The sequence below is a fragment of the Orcinus orca genome, chromosome 20 (assembly GCF_937001465.1).
Source record: "Orcinus orca chromosome 20, mOrcOrc1.1, whole genome shotgun sequence".
Classification (NCBI taxonomy): Eukaryota; Metazoa; Chordata; class Mammalia; order Artiodactyla; family Delphinidae; genus Orcinus; species Orcinus orca.
In genome coordinates, this window is record NC_064578.1 from 36538024 (window position 1) to 36561643 (window position 23620).

The 23620-nt window shown below is 36.4% G+C and overlaps 1 protein-coding gene across 3 annotated transcripts in view; it reads left to right on the plus strand.

Moving 5' to 3' along the window:
• NETO2 (neuropilin and tolloid like 2) overlaps window positions 1-20172 on the plus strand; it is a 72236-nt gene extending 52064 nt beyond the window's left edge. For 2 of the 3 annotated variants that reach the window (XM_004264869.4, XM_033418876.2), the window contains exons 8-9: window positions 13610-13723; window positions 14861-16926. In XM_004264869.4, coding sequence (XP_004264917.1) covers window positions 13610-13723; window positions 14861-15441 — 695 coding nt within the window. In that variant the 3' untranslated portion in view covers window positions 15442-16926. Of the gene's footprint in view, window positions 1-13609; window positions 13724-14860; window positions 16927-17626 lie in introns of those variants that run through there. The other variant, XM_049703690.1, reaches the window with a different exon arrangement.
• The last annotated feature ends 3448 nt before the right edge of the window (window positions 20173-23620 follow it).

Consider the following 23620-nt stretch of genomic DNA (forward strand, 5'->3'; position numbering starts at 1 on the left):
CTTGATCATGTTATATGATCCTTTTAATGTATGGTTTGCTAATATTTTATTGAGTATTTTTGCATCTGTGTTCATCAGAGATGAACCCATAATTTTTTTGTGGTGTCCTTGCCTGGTTTTGATATCAGGGTAATGCTGACCTAGTAGAATGAGTAGGAAGTATTCTCTCTTCTTTAATTTGTTAGAAGAGATTGAGAGATAGGTATTAAATCTTTGAATGATTGGTAGAATTCACATTGTAAAGCCGTCTCGTCCTGGACTTCTGTTTTGGGGGAATTTTTGTTTACTGTTTCAACACTTTACTGGAGATGAGTCTATTAAAATTTTCTGTTTCTTTATGGTTCAGTCTTGGAAGGTTGGATATTCTAAGAATTTGTCCATTTCTTCTAGGTTGTCCAATTTGTTGTCATACAGCTATTCATAATATTCTCTTATAATCCTTTATATTTCTGTGGTATCCTTGTTATTTCCCCTTTTATCAGAGCCTTCTCTCTTTTTTTAGTAGTCTAGCAAACAGTTTGTCAATTTTATCTTTTCAAAGGACAAGCTGTTAGTTTCATTGATCTTTTCTATTGTCTTTTTGGTCTCTGTTTCACTTATTTCTGCTTTGATCTTCATTAGTTCTTTCCTTCTACTGACTTTGGGCTTTGGTCATTCTTTTTCTAGTTCCTTTAGATGTAAGTTTAGATTTATTTGAGAATTTTCATGTTTCTTAGGGCAGGCCTGTATCACTATAACCTTCCCTCTTAGTATTGCTTTTGCTGCATCCCTACAGATTTGGTATGTCATATTTTCATTTTCATTTATTTTCAGGTATTTTAAATTTTTTCCTTTGATTTTTTTGCTGATCTAATTCTTGTTCAGTAGCATTTGTTCTTCACAAATTTATGATTTTTCCAGGTTTCTTCTTCTGGTTGATATCTAATTTCGTAGTGTTGTGCTCAGAAAAGATACTTGATATGATTTCATTCTTAAATTTGCTGAGATTTGTTTGTGTCCCAACATATGGTCTATCCTTGAGAATATTTCATGTGCACTTGAGAAGAATGCATTTGGATAGAATGTTTTGTACAAATCTATCAAGTCCTTCTGGTCTAACTTTTCATTTAAGTGTACTTTTCCTTGTTGACTTTTTGTCTGGATGACCTATCCTTTGATGTATGTGGGGTGTTAAAATCTATTATGGTGTTGCTGTCAATTTCTCCCTTTAGGTCTGTTAATTGCTTTATATAATTTGGTGCTCCTATGTTAGCATATATATAAATAACTTACATCTTCTTGATGAATTGTCCCTTTATCTCCATCTTTTATGTCCATCTTTGTCTCTTGTTACCTTTTTTGGCTTGAAGTCTGTTTTATCTGATATGAGTATGGCTACATCTGATTTCCATGGCTGTCATTTGCTTGGAGTATCATCTTCTATCCCTTCACTTTGAGCCTATGTTTGTCTTTAAAGCTGAGTGAGTCTCCTGGAGGCAGCATATGGTTGGGTCTTGCTTTTTAATTCATCCAGCCACTCTGTGCTTTTTGATTGGTGAATTCAGTCCATTTACATTTAGGGTGATTATTGATAAATCAGGACTTAGTACTGCCATTTTATTTTTTGTTTTCTGGTTGGTCTGTATCTCCATTGTGGTTTTTTTCCTTGTGTTTCTGTCTGCTATTTTAGTTTGGTCATTTTCTAGTATGTTTTCTCAGTTTCCTCTGTTTTTATGTTTTGTTGTTCCTATAAGGTTTGTATAAAAATATCACATAGTTAAAATACTCTTTTTTTCTGTTGATAACATCTTGTTTTCATTTGCCTATATGAGTCCTGACCTTTTCCTTCTCCCCTTTTGTGTTTTAGATGTCCCAATTATTTCTTTTTATGTTGTGAGTTTGTTACCAAATTGAAGTAGCTATAGTTATTTTTACAGTTTTTTTTCCTTTAAGCCTTATGTTATGATCAAGTGTTTAACAACCTATTCTGATACAGAGTTGCAATTTTCTGATTCTGTCTATCACCTTACTCAAAGTTTTGTATACTTTTGCCTTTTCATTTCAGGTAGAAGAGTTCCTTTCAACATTTTTGTAAAGCATGTCTAGAGTTGATCAACTCCCTTAGATTTTGTTTGTCTGGGGAAAAGCCTATATTTCTCCTTCATATCTGAATGATAATTTTGCTGGAAAGACTATTCTTGACTGACAGTTTTTGTCTTTCAATATTTTGAGTGGGTCATAACACCCTCCTGGCCTGTAGAGTTTCTACTGAGAAATCTGCTGATAGCTTGCTTAATGGGGGTTCCTTTGTAGGTTACCATCTTTTTTTCCCTTTGGCTGCCTTTAAAATTCTTTCTTTGTCATTGAGTTTCAACAGTTTTAATATAATGTGTCTTGGAGAAGATCTTTCTGTATTGAGGTAATTAGATGTTCTCTTAGCTTCATGGACTTGTATGTACAGTTCCGTCCCCAGGTTTGGAAAGTTCTCAGCTATTATTTAAATAAACTCTCTGACTCCTTCTCCTTCTGGGATACCCATTATCTTAACATTGCCCTTCCTAATAGAGTTAGATAGTTCTCATAGAATTTCCTCATTTTTTGGTCTTAATTCTCTCCTTTTCTACCTGTTTCATTTCTAGATTTCTATCTTCGAGCTTCCATATGGTCTGCTCTCTTTCCAGTGCTTTCTTCATCTGATTTATTAAGTTCTTCAACTCCAGAATTTCTGTTTGGTTTTTTTTAGAGTTTCAGTCACTTTGATACAGTATTACCTCTGTTCATTAAGTTTATTCCTGAGTACATTGAGCTGCCTTTCTGAGTTTTCTTGTAGCTGGTTGAGTTTCTTTGTGACGGCTAATTTGGATCCTCTGTCAGATCACATTATTTTGATACTTTAAGTTTGGTTTCTGGAGGACTTTCGTTTTCTTTTTGTGATATGGTGTTACCGTGATTCGTCATTGTGCTTGATGAGTTGTTCCTCTGATCGCACATTTGAAGTAACAAAGCTTTCCCCCCCACACTTGATTCTTTTTTTTTTTTTTAATATTTACTTATTTAGGCTGCACCGGGTCTTAGTTGCAGCACGCAGGACCCTCGTTGCTGCATGTGGGATCTTTTAGTTGCGGCATGCAGGCTTTTTTGCGGACTTCTTAGTTGAGGCATGCGGACTCCGAGTTGCAGCGCGCATGCAGGATCCAGCTCCCTGACCAGGGATCAATGCCTCCTGCATTGGGAGTGCAGAGCCTTACCCACTGGACCCCGCTCCCCACCCCACTTGATTCTAAGGGTTCAACAGGTTAGTAATTTGAGGCCTTTCTTTAGTTTTCCAGTAGGTGGCACTATAACACAAGTTTTTGGTTTCTTTTACTGGAGCTGCCTCCGGTTATACATTTGAGGATCGGCACTTTGTTCGTTGTCATCTTCTTTATTGTCATCGCTTGTGCCTCCAGGGTTGTTGGTGCCTTGCTGCTGTTGGCATCGCCACCTGGGGCACTGGGATTGCGGGCACCTCCAGCACGTCCAGGGTCTACTGAGTTGCAGGCTCTGCTACCATGGGAGTAGGGGGAGGGGAAGAAGGGAGCTGGGGTTGCAGGTCCCAGTAACGTTGGTTCCCTGTGGCTGCAGGTACCACTGCAGCCAGGAGGCTGGTGTTGTATGGCCGCCTCCCCTGCCGCTACCAGGTTCTCTGGGGTTGCAGGCTCAGCCATAGAAACAAAGTGGCAGAGATCACAGGCAGTGACTCTGCTGTTCCCTGAGTGCTGCCTCCTCTTTGTGTTCCAGTCCACTTACCTTTAGATATACAGATGTCTGCAATTCTCCAGCATCTGGTCTATTGGGCAGAGTTGAGTTATGGATGTTTTACTGGTTGTAGACTGAAGGGGAGAGACAAAAGGAGAACTTGCACCATCATCTTGCTGACGTCACTCCTTTTCTCTATGTTTTCTTTTAAAAGCTTTATAGTTTTCACTCTTACATTTAGGACTTTGATCCATTTCATGTTAATTTTTAAATATGGTATAAGATAAGGGCCCAGCTTCATTCTTTTGCATGTGAATATACAGTTTTCCCAGGACCATTTCTTGAAAAGACTGTTCTTTCCCCTTTTAATATTCTTATCCTTGTCAAAAATCAATTGACTGTATATATGTGAGGGTTTATTTGAGGGGCTCTTTATTCCGTTGGTCTATTTGTTCTAATGCCAGTACCACCTGTTTTGATTACTGTAGCTTTGTAGTAAGTTTTGAAATTAGGAAGAGTCTTCCAAATTTGTTCTTTTTCAAGATTGTTTTGACTATTCAGTGTCCTTTGAGATTCCATGAATCTTAGAATAAGTTTTTCTATTCTGCAAAAAATATTTTTGGAATTTTGATGGGAATCACAATGAATCTGTGGATTGCTTTGAGTAGTACTGTCGTCTTAACAATATTAAGTCTTCAATCCATGAACCCAGGATGTCTTCCCACTTATTTGTCTTATTTAATTTCTTTTAGCAACATTTTGTACTTTTCATCGTACATCTTATATCTCCCTGGTTAAATTTATTCCTAAGAATTTTCTTCTTTTCAATGTGTTGTAAATGTTCCATTTGTTCCTTGTTAGTGTGTAGAGATGTAACTAATTTTTGTTGATTTTGTATCCTACAACTTTGCTAAATTAGTTTATGTGCTCTGAATGTGTGTGTGTGTGTGTGTGTGTGTGTGTGTGTGGTCTTTTAGGGTTTTCTACTTGTAAGATCATATCATCTGCAAATGGAGATAACTTTATCATTTGGATTTCCAATTCCAATTTCCAATTTGGATGCTTTTATTTCCTTTTCTTGCCTAATTGTTCTGGCTAGCACTTCTAGTACACTATATTGAATAGAAGTGAAAGTGGACATTTTTGTCTTGTTCCTAATCTTAGGGAGAAAGCTGTCAACCTTTCACCATTGAGTATGATACTAGCTGTGGGGTTTTCATATATAGCCTTTATCATGTTGAAGAAGTGTTCTTCTATTCCTACTTTATTGAGTGTTTTTATCATGAAATGGTGTTCAGTTTTGTCAAATGCTTTTTCTGATTCACTTGAGATGATCATGTGGATTTTTCCCCTTCATTCTGTTATTGCAGTGTATTACATTGATTGATTTTTGTATGTTGAACCATCCTTATGTCCCATTTGGTTATCATATTAAAATGTTGCTGAATTCAGTGTCAGTATTTTGTTGAATATTTTTGCATTGATATTCATAAGGGATATTGGTCTACAGTTTTATTTTCTTCTAGTATCTTTGTCTGGCTTTGATATCAGAGTAATGCTGGCCAATAAGTGAGTAAGAAGTGATCTCTCCTCCAACTTTTTGGAAGAGTTTGAGGATTGGTGTTAATTTTTCTAATGTGTTTGGTAGAATTCACCAGAGAAGCCATCTGGTCCAGGGCTTTTCTTTGTTGAAAGGTTTTTGATTACTGATTGAGTCTCCTTGCTAGTTAGAGATCTATTGAGATTTTTTTTCTTTTTGTTCAGTTTCAGTAGTTTGTGTGTTTCTAGGAATTTGTCTGTTTCATCTAGGTTAGCCTTTTTTTTTTTGGTATACAAATTGTTCTTAGTATTCTTTTCTAATCCTTTGTATATGTGTAAAATGTACACTAATGTCCCAACTTACATGTCTGATTTTAGTAATTTGAGTCTTTTTAATCTCTTTTTCTTTTTCGTAGTCATTGTATCTAAAAGTCTGCCTATTTTGTTGATCTTTTCAAAGAACCAAGTTTGGTGGTTTTTATTTTCTCTGGTGTCTTTTTTTCTCTGTTTTGTTTATCTCTGCTCTAATCTTTATTATTTTAATGCTTCTGACAAAGGCATGGAACTTTTAATTTAGTTTGCTCTTCTTTTTCTAGTTCTTTAAGTTATTGATTTGAGGTCTTTCTCCCTTTTTTGTCTCCTTTTTTTAATGTAGGCATTTATAGCTATAAATTTCCTTCTTAGCACTGCTTTCACTGCTTCCTGTAAGTTTTGGTATGTTGTGTTTTCATTTTCATTTGTCTCTAGGTGTTTTCTAATTTCCCTTGTGATATATTCTTTGACCTATTGGTTGGTTAAGAGTGTGTAGTTTATTTTCCACATATTTGTGAATTTTCCAGTTTTCCTTCTATTATTGATTTCTAGTTTCATTTCACTGTTATTGGAAAAGACATTTTGTATTATGTCCATCTTTTACAATTAAGATTTTCTTTTTTTTTTTTTTTTTTGGCCTAACATATGGTCTGTCCTGGAGAATGGTCAATGCGCACTTGAGAAAAATATATTCTGTTGTTGTTGGGTGGGGTTTTCTATACATGTCTGTTAGGTCCAATTGGTTTATAGTATTGTTCAAGTCCTTTATTTCCTTACTGGCCTTTTTTTTTTTTTTGCCATCCTGCTTGGCTTGTGGGATCTTAGTTCCCCGACCAGGGATTGAACCCAGGCCCTTGGCAGTGAGAGTGCAGAGTCCTAACCACTGGACCGCCAGGGAATTCCATCCTTATTGATCTTCTGTGTGGTTGTATTCATTATTGAAAGTGGAGTATTGATGTCTCCAACTGTTATCATAGAACTGTCTAATTTTCCTTTAAATTCTAACAATGTTTGCTTCTTATATTTTGGGACTCTGATTTTTGGTCCATATACATTTATAATTATTATATCTTGGTGAATTGACCCTTTTATCAATGTACAGTGCCCTTTGTCACTTGTAACAGTTTTGACTTAAAGTCTGTTTTTGTCTGATAATAGGCATACCTTGTTTTATTGCACGGCACTTTATTGCGCTTTATAGGTACTGTATTTTTCACAAATTGAAGGTTTGTGGCAACCCTGTGTTGAACAAGTCTATTGGCACCATTTTTCTAACATTTGCTCACTTTGTTTCTCTCTGTCATGTTTTGATAATTCTCACAATATTTCAAATATTTTCATTATTATTGCATTTGTTATGGTCATCAGTGATCTTTGATGTTACTATTGCAAAAAGACTTGCTCAGATGGTGGTTAGCATTTTTTAGCAATAAAGTGTTTTTTAATTAAGGTATGTACATTGTGTTTTTTAGATATAATGCTACTTGCGCACTTAACAGACTACAGTAAAATGTAAATGTAACTTTTATATGCACTAGGAAACCAAAAAATTCATGTGAGTACTTGAATACCCACTTCATTGTAGTAGCCTGTAGCCAAACCAGCAATATCTCCAACATATGCCTGTATTTGTATCACCAGCCCAGCTCTCTTTTGGTAACTATATGTATGGAATATCTTTCTCCATCCTTTTACTTTCAACTTAATTATGTCTCTGGATCTAAAGTGAATCTCTTATAGAATATCATATAGTTGGATCTTGGTTTTTTTAATCTTTTCTGCTAATCTCTGCCTTTTGAATGGAGAGTTTAATCCATTTACATTTGAAGTAATTACTAATAAGGAAGGACTTCTGCAATTTTGCTGTTTGATTTCTATATGTCTTAACAGCTTTGTTATCCCTTATTTCCTTCATCACAGCCTTCTTTTGGTTGATTTTTGTAGTGACACATTTAGATTTCCTTCTGTGCATATCCTTTAGACATCTTCCTTGTGGTTACAATGGGGATTTTGTCTTTTTCTGATTGCCTAAGTCTTTAAAGGTATCTTTACTGTTTTATGAGCATGTGGGAACTTTTTCATATTAAAGGATGTTGTAGCTCATGTGTAGACACACTGACCCAGCTTATAGGTGGAGAAACTTTGAGAACAGATTTTAGAATTCTTCCCTTAAACTCTTGGTAATTCAAGTGAACAAATCCTCACAAGGCAAAATGGTTCACTGCTTTTGTCTCTCCTATAAAAGTACAAGTGACTTGTCAGTATTTCCTAATAATTATTTTGTTGATTTTGCTTATTGTAAGTGCAGATCATATTGCATTAGCTTGCCAAAAAACTGCTTTTACACCATCATGTTTTTGACTTGGTTTTGAATGGCCCTTAACTTTAATCTACATTTGGGTAGGGCTGATTAGCCTGTTTAATGGGTTCCTTTCCTCACAGTCATCTCCTATATGAAGAAAACTACCATTTAAAGACTCACCCAGACTTCCTGGATACACTTGCATGTGTATGTTCCCATCACATATATTTGAAAAAATAAGTGGTATATAATATCTATTGTCCTCATGAGACAAATGTTTTAGCTTTTATGTCCTGACTGATGAGTATGGTATAATGATAAGCTATATGATTTTTGCAAATCCAAAGTTAGTAAATATTTCAGTATAACAGGATATTATCAGATATTTTTCTTGAGAAATTTGGGAATTACTAATTTTACCCTTTACTTATAATTTCAAAGTATTATTATTCCTTGGATTCTATATTAAAATCATGGTTGTATGTGACCATATACAGTCTTTACTGTAGCTGAACTCTTCTATCTTTAATTTTAAAGATCTTTTTGAATTGCCAGATGGTCAGTTGGGTTATGAAGTTAATTTTAGCCAACCAGTCTTCCTACCTGCCTTCCATTCATTTATTTAACTTTTACAATATGAAGTGTTTGCTATGAAGATACAAAAATGGATGATACAGTCCCTGTCCTAAAGGATCTTACAGTCACTTAAGTGAGGTGGCATATATGCAAATGAAGTAAATACAGGATTGACTATGACAAAGACCATTTAAGACAGAAAACAAAGTGCTTTCTTATTAAATATCAAAGTTACTTCTAGTGGGCAGCATTGTTTATGAAGCAAGTAGCCCTTGAAGGAAGGTCCTTTGGGTTTATCCTTGAGGGTAGGTAGATTTTAGAAGGTAGAAATGTTAATTGAGGTTATTATTCCAACAGAGGTACTATAATGAAAAAGGTATAGAATCAGAGTTAATTTGGCCCACAAGAAGTAGTGGAAAGGAGAACAGAGAGAAATGAACTAGGAAAGGTAGATTAAAGCTAGAATTTGAAGACCTTTAAACTAAAGGCTTTATTTAGACAGGCATTGGGGAGTTTTGAAGCATGTTATACTACAAAAATATAATCAGAGCTGTACTTTTATTGGGGCATGGAGGCTACTTAGGAGGTTACTTCCATGATTGAGGTGGGAAACCAGGAAGGTCTGAACCAAAGAAGTGACAGTGAGGAGAAAGAAGAGTTGTGGAGACAGACTCCACAAGGATGCAAAGTGACAGTCACTTTCTGGGGCCCGACTGACTTGGAAAATGAAAACTGAATGGATAAAAGAAAGTGTTGAGTTATTTTGGGTGTAGTGAATTCCTCGAGCATTGGGAAATGTCAAGAGTTCAGCAGTGGTATTTGCCACAAGTAGACTGTGCTGTTGCTTTTTATCGATCTATAGATGTAACCTCAGTTTGTTTCTAAAAATTGTTTTATTTTGAAAACTTTTCAAACTTGAAAAATAAAAAACAACCCTACAAAGGCTGTTTTACTGTTTCAAATAATTCAAATCAGCGCTTGATACAAAGATGCAGTTAGCAAGAAAGCCTTTTAGGCTTCTTACTTTTTCCTCAGTACATTTACTCCCAACATCTGTACTACCCATGCTGTCCAGTACAGGGTCCATCAGCCACATGTAGCTGGTGAGCACTTAACAATGCAGCCAGTCTACATTGAAATGTGCTATAATTACAAAAATAGATCCCAGATTTCAAAGACTTGGTATGAAATAAAGAATGTAAAATATCTCATTAATAATGTTTTATATTGATTACATGTTAAAAGGATAACATTTTGGATATTGTTTCAGGGCTCCCCAACACCATCCACATGATAGGTGATTTGCTAGGACCAACATACATTCGTCCTAACAGCTAAGATTATTACAGTGAAAGGATCAGTAAGGGAAAAAGATTGTCTGAATCTGGAGAAGTCCTTTCGCAGGCTTCATTATGCTCTCTCCTTCCCAAGTGGGGCACACTGAGTATGTTCATTTCTCCAGCAACCAGAAAATGCAATAATATGTAAAATGTTTCTGCCCAGAAAAGCCCATTTAGAGATTCAGCACCCAAGGTTTTATATTGGGGGCTGTTCACATCGGCACTGTCTGCCTTGCATATACCGAAATTCTAGATTCACAGAAGGAAAGCAAGTATTTGGCATAGATGACATTGTTAACACAAACTCTAGGCACCGTGAACCACCTTATCAGTCAGGTAATAGAGGAAAGCCAAGTTGCCAGATGCCAGCTAAGGGCCAGCCTTGCACACGGACCCTTCTAAAGGTAGCAGCCTTGGTCCTGCTGCATTAACTTTTTGCACAGATATATTAGGTTAAGTAAACTATCAGCAGAATTAATTCCACCAGTTTATTTTTAAAGACTTTTAAATATGGCTACTTGTTCACATTCTTAACTCACATTATATTTATTTTGACAGTGGTCTAAACTTATATGTAAAATTCTTCTCTAACGTGTTTTAGCTGTTTTCTCTATAAACACTAATGATTTCTCTTTAATACAAATCTGATAAGTAAACAGGTGACAAGCCTCCTTCAAGTGATATCTTTACACTAGTCACTAAAGGTCAGACTAATTGAAGGCTGCAGTAGACTTAGCTCCATATCCTAAATGTAGCTTTATTACCCAAGAAGAAAAAGAAAACCTCCCCTCCAAAAAAAGTGTGTGATCAAAATAAAGGATTTTGTGAATTTTTATAAAACAAAAGTCCCAGTTTAAGAATGTCCATTTGATAAGCACATTTGAGAGCTCCAAACAGTACATTTTTACATGCTTATCATTAATTCAAATTGTTAAACTCTTTTGTTCTCTAAAATGTTAATGATCTGTAATTATTATTAATCCATCCATGAAAATATTTCTGAGGAGGTTTATATAAATGGACTAATTCTGCGTGAGAGATTCACTTCATTTCTACTCATTGTAGATTGCAGATGTGACTAAAATAGTATAACTTGGCTAAAATGAATGATATAGAATAGCAACCAGGATATGTTTGACTTCTTCCCAAGCACTGAATACTAATATATACCTCACTCTTTAAGAAAGGGAATGGTTTCAGGAAAGTAATTTCCAGGACTAGAACTGTGAAAGTAGCAGAAGATATTTTTGTTAGAATAAATCCATAGTGTGATTTTCAGTGACATACTGCCCTACGGGTCCCCTGCAGACCTAATTGAAGGAGAGAACCATCTTTCACCATCATTGCCACATCTCATCAGAAGTAGAGGGAAGCTAAAATCCTAACCCCCTCTTCTCTCCCACACCATGACCCATAGTGAGTAAAGGGGAAAGGAGAAAGTCCTCAGGCTGTAAGTAGAGAGTAGTTCATAACAGCAGTATTTTTGCTGTTATCTTTGTCCCTTATTTATAAAGACTTATAATTCAGCCATTTTATATAGTTTTGAATTGAAGCATATCATTAGCAACCCATGTCAATAACTCATACATTGATTCTCATTATAAACAGCTATGCTTGTCCTTTGAAAATCCATAAAGCTTAATACATTTGTAATTTTAAATATACTTCACATTTCTACAAAACGAAATCTGACAATATCAGTGCTGCTCTCTAATTGCTTTAAATAATGTGGAGAACAGTTATAAAGAACTCTATGGGGGCTTCCCTGGTGGCGCAGTGGTTGAGAGTCTGCCTGCCGATGCAGGGGACACGGGTTCGTGCTCCGGTCCGGGAAGATCCCACATGCCGCGGAGCAGCTGGGTGCGTGAGCCATGGCCGCTGAGCCTGCGCATCCGGAGCCTGTGCTCTGCAACGGGAGAGGCCACAACAGTGAGAGGCCCGCGTACCGGAAAAAAAAAAAAAAAAGAACTCTATGATGAAAAACTAAGGGTATTTTCCACTCACTGTTCAATCAATAAGAAACACTGCAGAAAACCTGTCTTTTTTGCCACTTTTGGAACTATGAAGAGCCATCAAAGTACTGTCATATAATGTTCTGTTGATAAACGTTAAGAGCTGATGATAGTTTCACTCAGAAAATCAGAATACCTAGAAGCCACAGTGCTGTTTATAACTTCACTCACCCTGTCTTGAAAATAGCTTCTCTTACCTGTATCCCCATTTGTGAACTGGATAAAATAGGTAAAATAAGAATTCAGCATGTAATATGATATAGTATATAATAGAATTATGGTATGATATATAAACAAAAAACAAAACTCCAGTTTTTAGAAATGAGGAATTCAAAAATGTTATATGTTCTCTAGGACACTTGTTCTATTTTAAAGTACACACATTTGTGTAATATGATTTTGTGATATATATGACACAACAGAAGTGGGTACACTAGCTAATTTTGTACTTGAATAAAATACCACCATACATCTTCATTGGCTTTTCTATCAATCTAACAGCTTATGTATGTAACTAATACTTATTGTCCTTATGATGAGCTTTGAGACCATTAAGGTTTTTTTAAGAATTATATCAAATATGAAATTCAATGGCATATATTCCATATATCTTTACTGTTTAAAACATTTTTTTTGAAATTCCGAAGAGTGTTTTTTTCCTTTTTGTCTGTGGTAATCCATTCATCCATCAACAGACATTTGGGTTGCTTTAACCTTTTGGCTCTTGTGTATAATGCTGCTATGAACAGCAAGTATCTGTTCGAGTCTCTGCCTTCAATTCTTAAGAGTATATACCTAGAAGGAGAATTGCTGGAGCTTATGGTAACCTATATGAATTTTTGAGGAACTGCCATACTATTTACCACAGCAGCTGCACCATTTTACATTTCTACCAGCAATGCACAAGGGTTCAGTGTCTCCACGTCTTTGCTAACATTTTCTTTTAACATTTTGAAAAAATGTACCAGGCTATGGCGCAGTGGTTGAGAATCCACCTGCCAGTACAGGGGACACGGGTTTGAGCCCTGGTCTGGGAAGATCCCACATGCCATGGAGCAACTAAGCCCGTGCGCCACAACTACTGAGCCTGCGCTCTATAGCCCGCAAGCCACAACTACTGAGCCCACATGCTGCAGCTACTGAAGCCTGAGCACCTAGAGCCCGTGCTCCACAAGAGAAGCCACCACAGTGAGAAGCCCGCACACCGCAAAGAAGAGTAGCCCCCGCTCGCCACAGCTAGATAAAGCCCATGCACAGCAACAAAGACCCAACACAGCCAAAAAAAAAAAATATATATATATATATACCGGGCTATATACTAGTTTCATAAGAACCATGGGAAATACAGTTGACCCCTGAGTAACAGAGGTTTGAACTGTGCAAGTCCACTTATACATGGATTTTTTTCAGTAGCAAATACTACAGTACTACATGATCTATGGTTGGTTGAATCCACAGATGAGGAACTGGATATGGAGAGGCCTACTATGGGACATGAGCATCTGCACGTTTTGGTGTCTGCAGCGGGTCCTGGAACCAATCCCCCTCAGATACCAAGGGATGACCGTATATTCATATTGTCATTACACTAAAAACAGTCTTTTGGTGCCCAAACTAAGTTCAGGTTTACATGAGTCAGCAACAGAGAATATTGGCCTTTGTCTTATTGTTTGTGTAGTACAGAGTGTGCTCACAAAAAAGCCTTTGAGGTAAGATATTGACTTTATAAGAGTAAATGTAAAATAAATCAGGATGAGTTGTAATCTGTATGCTTTCAGTTCTTAGCAACAAAGTTTCCTTTTTTCCTACAGCTCCCTGCACAGGCAGCACTTTCTTTTGCCATAGCAACATGTGCATCAATAATTCTTTAGTCTGTAATGGGGTTCAAAACTGTGCATACCCTTGGGATGAAAATCATTGTAAAGGTGAGTCTATTGGCAAAGGCCAGCCTTTTTGAGAGAGGAGTGTCCATTGCCTTTCATTAAGAAAAAATTAAAATGTCTTTTTCTACAACTGTGCTTGGCATAACTGCTTTGACTGGAATAAACACATATAAAATAAATGTTCTCCTTAATGGATCATAGACTTCTGGGATGTGGTAAAAGTGAAGAAAAATATTTATTCTCACCAAAAGCATTTTTTTAATAGACTATGTTTTTTACCTTAAAGTTGTTCAAAAGTCAATCATGGTATTTCCTGCCCTTATTTTCTTGGTCATTTCTATTGTAAAGATACCTTATTCTCATAATAATTTAGATTGTAACCTAGAGTATTCTTATTTTTTAAATTAAATGAAAATACTATTTAATAAAAATCAACTGATGGATTCAGTCTTACAATGTAAAAACAGAATCATTATAAGGACTGCTTTTTCTATTCCATGAATTTCCTACACTATATTTCCAATATATACTCCCTGGAAGATAAATATGGCTTGTGGTAATACTAGTTGAATGTCTACAAACTGGTTATCAAATCACTGTTTCAGTACTAAAGTTTATCTCCCTTTTATTCTCCCAAGAGTTCAATAAATATCTTACTATGGAAAGTTAATGTAATCTGATATGGGTATCTGAAGTACTTGAGAGAAAGTATTTTCAGGTAATCATTCAAAAACAGTAGACCATGATAACATACCTGAGTGGGTTAGTCAGATCATTTCTCTTGCTTATGGCCATCAGTAGAAATACTATGGGTATACTCAAAACTACCATAGAACAGAAAGCTAAACTTGATAGAACAAGGGTATTTTGTTTTGGTGTTTTCTGTATTCATGTATTACTTTGATCTGCAAGCTATGTATTCACGTACCTTCTGAGTAAAGAACCAAGTCCTTTTCCTTTTTCGTAGTCTGTCTAGCTGCGTTATGATTGGTTAGTTTAACCAGAAGTCATAATGGGATTATTTTGTTTAAAAACCTAATTTTAAATTGCATTTTCTGTGTTGTATTTGAAAAAAAATACAGAAGTGTTCTGCTTTACTTAAAAATACTTTACCAATTTGTGACAGGACTCATGAACAAATTTTAAAAGCCTCATCGTTTTTCTTTCTCTTTTCTGCAGAAAAGAAAAAAGCAGGACTGTTTGAACAAATCACTAAAACCCACGGAACAATTATTGGCATTACGTCAGGGATTGTCTTGGTCCTTCTCATTATATCTATTTTAGTACAAGTGAAACAGCCTCGAAAAAAGGTCATGGCTTGCAAAACTGCTTTTAATAAAACTGGATTCCAAGAAGTGTTTGATCCTCCTCATTATGAACTGTTTTCACTGAGAGACAAGGAGATGTCTGCGGACCTGGCCGACCTGTCGGAGGAACTGGACAGCTACCAGAAGGCGCGGTGCTCCTCCACGGCGTCGCGGTGCATCCACGACCATCACTGTGGATCGCAGGCACCCAGCATCAAACAAAGCAGGACCAACCTCAGTTCCATGGAACTTCCCTTCCGAAATGATTTTGCACAACCGCAGCCAATGAAAACATTTAATAGCACCTTCAAAAAGAGTAGCTACACTTTCAAGCAGGCACACGAGTGCCCTGAACAGGCCCTAGAAGACAGAGTAATGGAAGAGATTCCCTGTGAAATTTATGTCAGAGGGCGGGAAGATTCTGCACAAGCATCCATATCCATCGATTTTTAATCTTCTACTGAAGGTGACATTAATTATTAAGTATGTACGTATGTAGCCTACAGAGCACCCATACTGTTTTCAGCAGCCAACCCTTTTCTCCTGTCAGAGCCAGGAAGATCTTCATTTCCCATTAACCTAATGTAATGGTGAAGTTTTTATTATCTCAGGCAGTCTATATATGTTAACCCAACCTGGGAACTTATTCCATTCAGTAAAAAACAAAAAAATAAGCCTCTATTGCTCAGTGTCCTACAAACAAAGCACCAGTTACATAGTAGCATTTGGAGAGATGAGGGGTGGTGTTGCGCCAGGCTCAGGTGCCTGCGGGTCTTAGCAGCAGGAAGACCGCTCCTGATTGATACAGCTCTGTCAATGTTTTGATCCCACAATAAGTTTAAAAGTAAGATTTTTCTTCACATTCCTTTTATTTTTTTCTTTTCTCTAAATTTAATTTGTTTTATAAGCCAGTAATTTTACCCTTTCAGTTTCTTACATAAGTGGTTCATGTATCACACGTATTTCAATATAGGCATTTGTTCTAGAATTTGTCAAAATATAACTAGTTACTGTGATAAGTGCCAATTAAGACACAGAGTTGTGTTTTGTCCATCTTTCTTCTTGACAAGTTTCTATACTGCTGCCTTTTAATTACTGGATCCTTAGTCTTTATTTTCTGTGATATGATTTAGCACCTTTAAGTCATATTTTGTCTTAGTTATACGAAAAAGTTTCATAATCCTGGGATGTATGCACCATTGCCAGTTATACCTAAAAACTTGACAAAGATTAAAATTTTTAGAAATGCTTTGAAATTTCCCAAGTTTTATTACATTCAGTGATAGCACATTCATTCCTGTGAGCAAAAAGTCATTTAATGCATTTGGGGGGAGGCCTATCATTATATTTATTTCCAGTGTTTCTCATTACTAGATCTGTGTTTTGTATTATTTTTATAAAAAGATTGTTTCACTCCCTTTGTATTGGTTTATCTTGTAGGATATGGTAACCAAGGTTGTTTGCGAGTTAAAGGAAAATGCCTAAGAAACTGTATAAGCCTTTAGATTGCTTCTTACTTGGGACAGTACGTTTTTCTAGTTCTTACCAAGAATAACAATTTCCACTTTTTTTTAAACTGCACTTTTGACCTTATTTTTTTTTAATGGTATATAAACAATAATTTATAAACATGATATAAAAACTCATTGTGTTTTTTTAGACTTTTGATATTATTTGATACTGTACAAACTTTATTAAATCAAGATTAAAGAGCTACATGACAGATTTCTTTCAATGTTTGCATTAGTGACTTTGTATACAAATATGCTGTGATGGAACTGTACACTATAATTTATTGTAAAGACCTTGGTAATGTGTACATAAGCATTTGTTTCCTCTTGTTATTGCATTTAGTTTATGATAAATTTTTCACTGTGTGATATTTATTGTTCTAAATCACCACACAAATCTGATATTAAAATATACATTGTTACATGATTCTTCAATCATGTTATTTATGGCACTGAGATTTTCGATCTTAAGATATATATGGAAAGGAATCCATTTACTGAATTATAACTAAAAGATAAATTCTCATTTTTGATATTTTTTGTAGTTAAATTCTCAATGAAATGAGAAATTAAAGTTTCACTGGATTTCATTGATTTTTTTAAAGTATCACATCTGTATGTTTTCTCAGATTAATGAAAACTGTGACCTTAAACATGATACATGTATAATACTCCTTCAAAATGCTTATTATATCACATTTTTTATTTTTAAAAAAGTATATACCATCCAGAAGATAGGAAAGCCTACAAATAGTATTGTCTTGATTTAAGTTTTTTTAAAGTCAGCATAATTTCCTGTTTTAAAAATATAACTTGGGAAGGTAAAAAGACTTAACGAATGTAGTGTTCAATGAACTAATGAACCAGAGCCAGATTAGGTAGCTAAATTCTTTCAGTAGCTGAAAAGGCATTTTAGTAGGTAACACACCAGACAGTATTTAGTAAATCCTTAATAAAATAATAACTGTGATCTCATTCTTAATGAAAGGAAAATTACCATATTTTCTATGTAAAATTATATCCATTAAAAAAAACTATTAAATCGTCTTTAACATCTATAGTAGAAAATAATACAGTATGCTTAACTAGTCACTTGTAACTGTATTTTTTTTTTTTTTTTTTTTTAGTGGTACGCGGGCCTCTCACGGTTGTGGCCCCTCCCGCCGCGGAGCGCAGGCTCCGGATGCGCAGGCCCAGCGGCCACGGCTCACGGGCCCAGCCGCTCCGCGGCATGCGGAATCCTCCCGGACCGGGGTACGAACCCGCGTCCCCTGCATCAGCAGGCGGACCCTCAACCACTGCACCACCAAGGAAGCCCCTGTATTTTTATTTTTGAAATTTGTATCTTGCTGTCTCTTAAAAGGGTATGAAGAGGCCTACAAAATACAAAGCCTTTAAAGAAGACATTTAACATTTAAAAAAGCACAGAAGTACATGATTTCAGGCAACTCAGCAAAGCTTGGACAACAAATTTGATTCTAAATTTTCTTGCTGCTAAAACAAATGAAATCTTTGTTTTTCATGGTAGAAAACTCAAACTTATCTGCAAGAGGCTAGTTTTCTCTTAAACTAAAGAAAGGAGGGTCTTCATATTGAACGACATTTCCTCATAATTCAAAGAAAATGCAAAATACAGAGAGAGGCCATAATGGTAAATCTTAACCCAGTGAAGACACATCATCTCAGTGTAGTCTAGGAACTAAAGAACCAGACGATCAATAGCTAAGCTAGCCTGAGACTGGCTTATTATTTTATGTTATTTTGAATTTTATTTTTTTATACAGCAGGTTCTTATCAGTTATCTATTTTATGCACATCAGTGTATACATGTCAATCCCAATCTCCCAGTTCATCACACCACACCACCACCCCCTCCACTCTCCCACTTTGGTGTCCATATGTTAGTTCTCTACATCTGTGAGACTGGCTTATTATTATTCATTGAACTATAGGTGGGTATTAGATCTCATTTATTTCTTAGTTAAACATTTGGCAGTATATGATATGAAGAGAAGAGAATGAAACTAATAAATTTTAGGCATTATTTCCAGAATAATGCTAATTGCTGTATATATAGTCTTTCATCTTTGAGGTAATGAGAAAACTTTGCAAATTGTTTACTAATGTGAAAGCCATAAATTTTAGTAATTTAAGAAGAAATTTAGCCATCTTGTGGAAGTTATTACACCCTTCACAGAGAATATAATACCCAGTGTTAAACATAGAACAAAAAAGGCAAATCTGGAGGAGAGAATATCTTCAATTCAGAAGCAGCATTAGGTGCACTTGTACAGCACTGTTATTTGTGACACCATTGATCCCAAATTTAACACAAGGTATTAATCCCCAAGTGCCCTCAAATTTCAGGAAACCTACTAATCCCAACATCTGAAGTATGTAGGAATAAAGTATGATGTACCTTTTGTGAGGGGAGATGTTCACCCCAAAGGTTTAACAAAAAGCAAAGGATTTTCCACATTTCAAATCACAAAAGAGATCAAAAACACTCCTTTTATTTTGACTTGTTAATAGCTTGTGTCAGTGTCTTTGTCACTTTTCATATGATTATTAGGCATTAAAAGAACCTCCTAAATGCCTGAACATTTTTATAGTTCTGCTATTGTCTGGTGAGGACGCTTCCTTGTTTCAGGAGTGTGTCAACTGATGAACAGGATAGGAAAAGCCTAGTTGTGACTACAGGAATAATTCTCAATCAGAGAAGAGTATGCTCTCTTACAAAATGGTGTCTGCTGTATTGTTCATGATCAGAAGGAACCTTGAGATTTTGTTTTTTTTGAAGATCCAAGAAAGATTATCTGCTCCAACTTTATTAATGAGAAGACTGAAGCACAGAGAAGAGAATGCAGTGCCCACATCTCAGAGCTAGTCCAGCGCCCTTTCCTTGCTTTCTGCTCTCTCCCTGCTTTAGCTGGCTATATGTTTTAAAAGCCACTCTAAACAGCAGCCCAGATGTTTCATGTAAGGCTGTCAGTTACTCTGATTTAAAATGTAATTTATTCTACAACAATTTCTTTCAAAGCATTATATTTTACTTTTTTTTTTCCTTATGTAACACTTTGTTATTCTACAATTTTGTTGCCACGATTTCTTGGCACCTGCAAATTCTACAAGACAATTACTGTGAATTCTTAATAAACAATGTTTGTTAACAATTTATATCCTTGACACTGGACAGAAAGAGCTTTCAGTGTTTTGCTTTTGTGATCTTTTTTAAATCTAAAGGAAAAAACGTATACTCTAGAAATTAAAACACTTGTGTGTGCTGTATCTCTTGAATTTGGAGAATGATTTGAGTTCTGAGCTAAATAATATGACAAGTTGACCTCGGATATCTTTTTTTTAGCTTTCTGCAAAATCAGTTGTCCATGTTTTATATACCTCTACTAATAACAAACTCGTAATTCTGAATTTGCTTTTTTTAAAGCAACTTTTCCATATATTTCTGTGATTGGTTTAATGACTACAAAAGCCCAGGAAGCTAATGACTGGGGTGCATGTTTAGTATGTACTGTCTTGAGTATATTCTTTTGAAGCAATGATTTTTCTTTTAGAGGTGAACTTCCAGACCATATAAGACTTCTCATATGCTTAATACTCGATTTGATACATCACAGTAAAGAATTTGACCCTTGAACTGGGAATAAAACTTGTGTTTTGATTTCCTTGCTTGCCTCAATTTCCAAAGTCTCTAGAAGTCGCAAAGAATCCTAAATTCCTTCCCAGGCAAAGTTGGCATTTCCTATCTGGTCACTTCCAAACTAAAATAATCAAAGTTACGATAAAAAATAAAAGCTTCCTCAGGCTATTACACCATTTTAAGTTTTCAAATAAATCTTCAAGTGAGGAACTTAAAAAAAAAAAAATAGAACAAGATGGTCTTAGGTTGCCTGCAGTATCCAGGCTGCTGCCTCTGGTCACTGAAGTGGCCCTGAGATCTTCCACAGAGTGGGCTGTCAGAACACGTTGTCCTTTTGAGGTACACAGCCAAGCTTAGTAAGGGTGGGTGGGTAGACCTCATGAAAGGTGTACCCTGAGGAGAAAGCAAAGAAAGCCAAAAACTCTTGAGTCTTTCAGTCACACAGATCAAGGAGCAAAAGGAGAAGAAAAGAAAGGTAGCTACCACTGGTCTGTCTCCGCAAATAGTTACAGAGCAATTTTACTTTTTGTGTTATTTAGGATCAAGAAATAGCTTTTATCTAAAAGTGGTCTCACCCTCCAAGCTTTGTCATACTCTGTAACATCTGGTGCTAGCAGGCCACTTGAGCCGGTACCTTCTTTATTGAAACATTTTGAGTACCTGCTGATTGCTAGAAGGAATTTCCATCAAAAAATCTAGGTTTTGAACATGCTTTTCAAATCTTGTTCTATTCTTCCATTGATGACATTGTCTAGGATTTGTATTAAGCTTTGTATTAAGTGGTGTTTCAGAGAAGCATTCACAAATTTTGAACCCAAAAATAGTCATGTGAATCGTAGGGGAGTTTTCTCTACCTTTGAGTAACTATCAGTCTGTTACGTGTAACGCCTCAGAAGACAATTTAGCTCTGAAAATGTGCACAAGTAACTTGCTGCAACTGACTCAAATATGTGGCCTCTGCCTTTCACATTCAGCGTCTGAAGGTAATCTTACTTTCTCAGTCATTAGTTTTTAATATAAAATAAGAAAGAATAACGCTTTAAATAAGTGGTAGGAGGCTTCCAAGATGGCTCCCAGCAATTCCTACCTCCCAGTATTCACAATCCTCTATCATCCCCTGACCTTGAATGTGAGCTGGACCTAGTGACCTGCTTCTAATGAACAGAATACGGCAAAAAGGACACGTCTCTCCTGAGACTAGGTGACAGAAAGACTCTGTCTTCTATCTGGCTCACTATTACTCTTGTGCTTTCCTGCTCTGATGGAAGCCAGTTGCCATGTTCTGAGATGCCCTATGGAGAGGCCTATGTGACAAGAAACCAGGGTTTCCAGGCAACAGCACAGAGGTCCCCAGTACAACCACCTGCAAAGAACTGAATCCTGCCAGCAACACGTGACTGGGTCTGGAAGAGGTTCCTCCGCCCACTGGAGCCTTGAGATGACCACAGACAACACCTTGATTATAGTTTGTGAGGGACCTTGAGCCACACCCAGATTACTGACTCAGAAACCCAAGATAGTATATGTTGCATTAAGCTGCTAAACTTAGGGGTAATTTGTTACGCAGCCGTAGATAATACGAAGCTAGAAAAGACAGTGGCATGTCCCAGTTTCACTCCTGGGGTAAACATATTGATGGAATCTAACACGATGTTATATGTTTGCAGAACTATCAGTGCAGTGGGCACATCTTGAACCTGGCAGCATGGAATGAGGAGAGCTAATCTTCCCCTTACAAGAGTACCTGTCAGCTATTTTAGCCTCCCCAGCCACAAATAAAAACACTTAACTAAATCCGTTCTCTCTCAAGTATGGCAAAAGATACTGAAATTTGATTCTGCATTTGAAATGTAAATAAGATTACAATTAAATCCTAACTCTCTAATAGTGCCCCTTTTAAATCACTTATCAAGTCTCCTTTGAGTAAGATAAAATTATCTTAAAATGAATAAAGGATAAAATTCTATTCAAATTCTATAGTATTCCCATAATTCAGTCAAAATCTTTCATATTTCCAATCACACTAACACCCAGTTTCCTAGACTGCAGAGCTAGTTATAGCTCTATCATTACTCCACTTGAAAAGGTGATTCTTGGGAAAGCTGATTAAGAAAGCAATAGAGCACACCCCCACCCGCAAAAAAAAGAAGGTTGAGGGGACTGCACTGAGAAATACAAATCTTTCATGTCCAGAACCACTCTACCCCCAAAATGAGAAATGTAGCCAAAACATTTCAATACAGAGATTTTTCTGTTGTGATGAAAAATAATAGATTTCCTGGAAGAGAATGCTCTTTTTTCCTTTTTTTTTTTTTTTTTTTTGCTTTGCTTTGCTTTGCCTTGGTTCACTTTGCTCTGCTTTGGTCAAAATGATCGAAAAACCAACTCTGCAAAGTTTTTTTTTTCTGAAATTGTTTTCAGCAGCTGACTGACAGCCACAGCTACCTGCTACAAAGATAAACTGTATCTTTCATTGTATCTGTGTATAAATATTTCCTTTGAATTTGAAGCTGCTATTGCTGACATTGTTTTGCCCTGTGGGTAGAACTGTGTCCTAAATCCCTTTCTAATATGAATGCATCAAACCTTAGCCTCTAGAAGTAGGATAGTACCTGTTGCTTTGGCAGCTCCACCTTAATACCCTGATCTCTGCAAGAGAGGCGCCGAATGAATCTCTGGTCTTCCCATCCTGCCATTTTTAATTGCTAGATGGCAGGCAGTGACTATGCTGCTTGAAGCTTTACGTTGTTTTCCTGCGGGATTGGGAGGAGTGCCTGCCTTTCCACTAGGAGCCTTGTGGATAACCTCTCTGTCATTTAAAATAAGCATACCCACACATGCACTGTCCAAAAACTGTCCTCTCGTGCTATCGCTACCTTCTTTCATGAGGATCCAGTGTTTTGTTTTGTTTTCCCATTACTCACAAATGCTCACACATTTCTTAAGGAAATTCTACAACACCAAACCAGGTTCTCTGAAGAAACTCCCAAAGTTTGTCTGTGAAAATGAGGGACCTTCCCTGACCAGTGCAGGTCAGTGCTAGGCTGAGAGGTGTACAGAGAAACTATCAAAAGCTATGTCTTAAAGGATGTGCCAGGGAATGCTTCTGTTTTAAGCTGACACTTTCACCTCTCCACCCTAGAAAAACAGCTCGCTTCTCTTCCCCGCATCAGATAAGCAAAGAAAGTGATTGCCCACTTTTTAATTGTAGGTTTACATAAATGCAGAATTCTAGACCATTGATTTTTTGGGGCCATAATCCACACTTTAACACACTGAGCTGCATTTGGCGGCATGCCAGATGTGTAAAGTTGGAATTTAATGACATTTCAGTAGCAGCCCCAGAATTTAGTACAGTACCACTGTCGAATACTAATGTGCCAGTAGCAAGAAAACAAGAAGAGAAACAGCTTCTTTCTCAGGTACCTTTTTTGCCTTTCTTGGAGATGGGGAAACTGAAAGC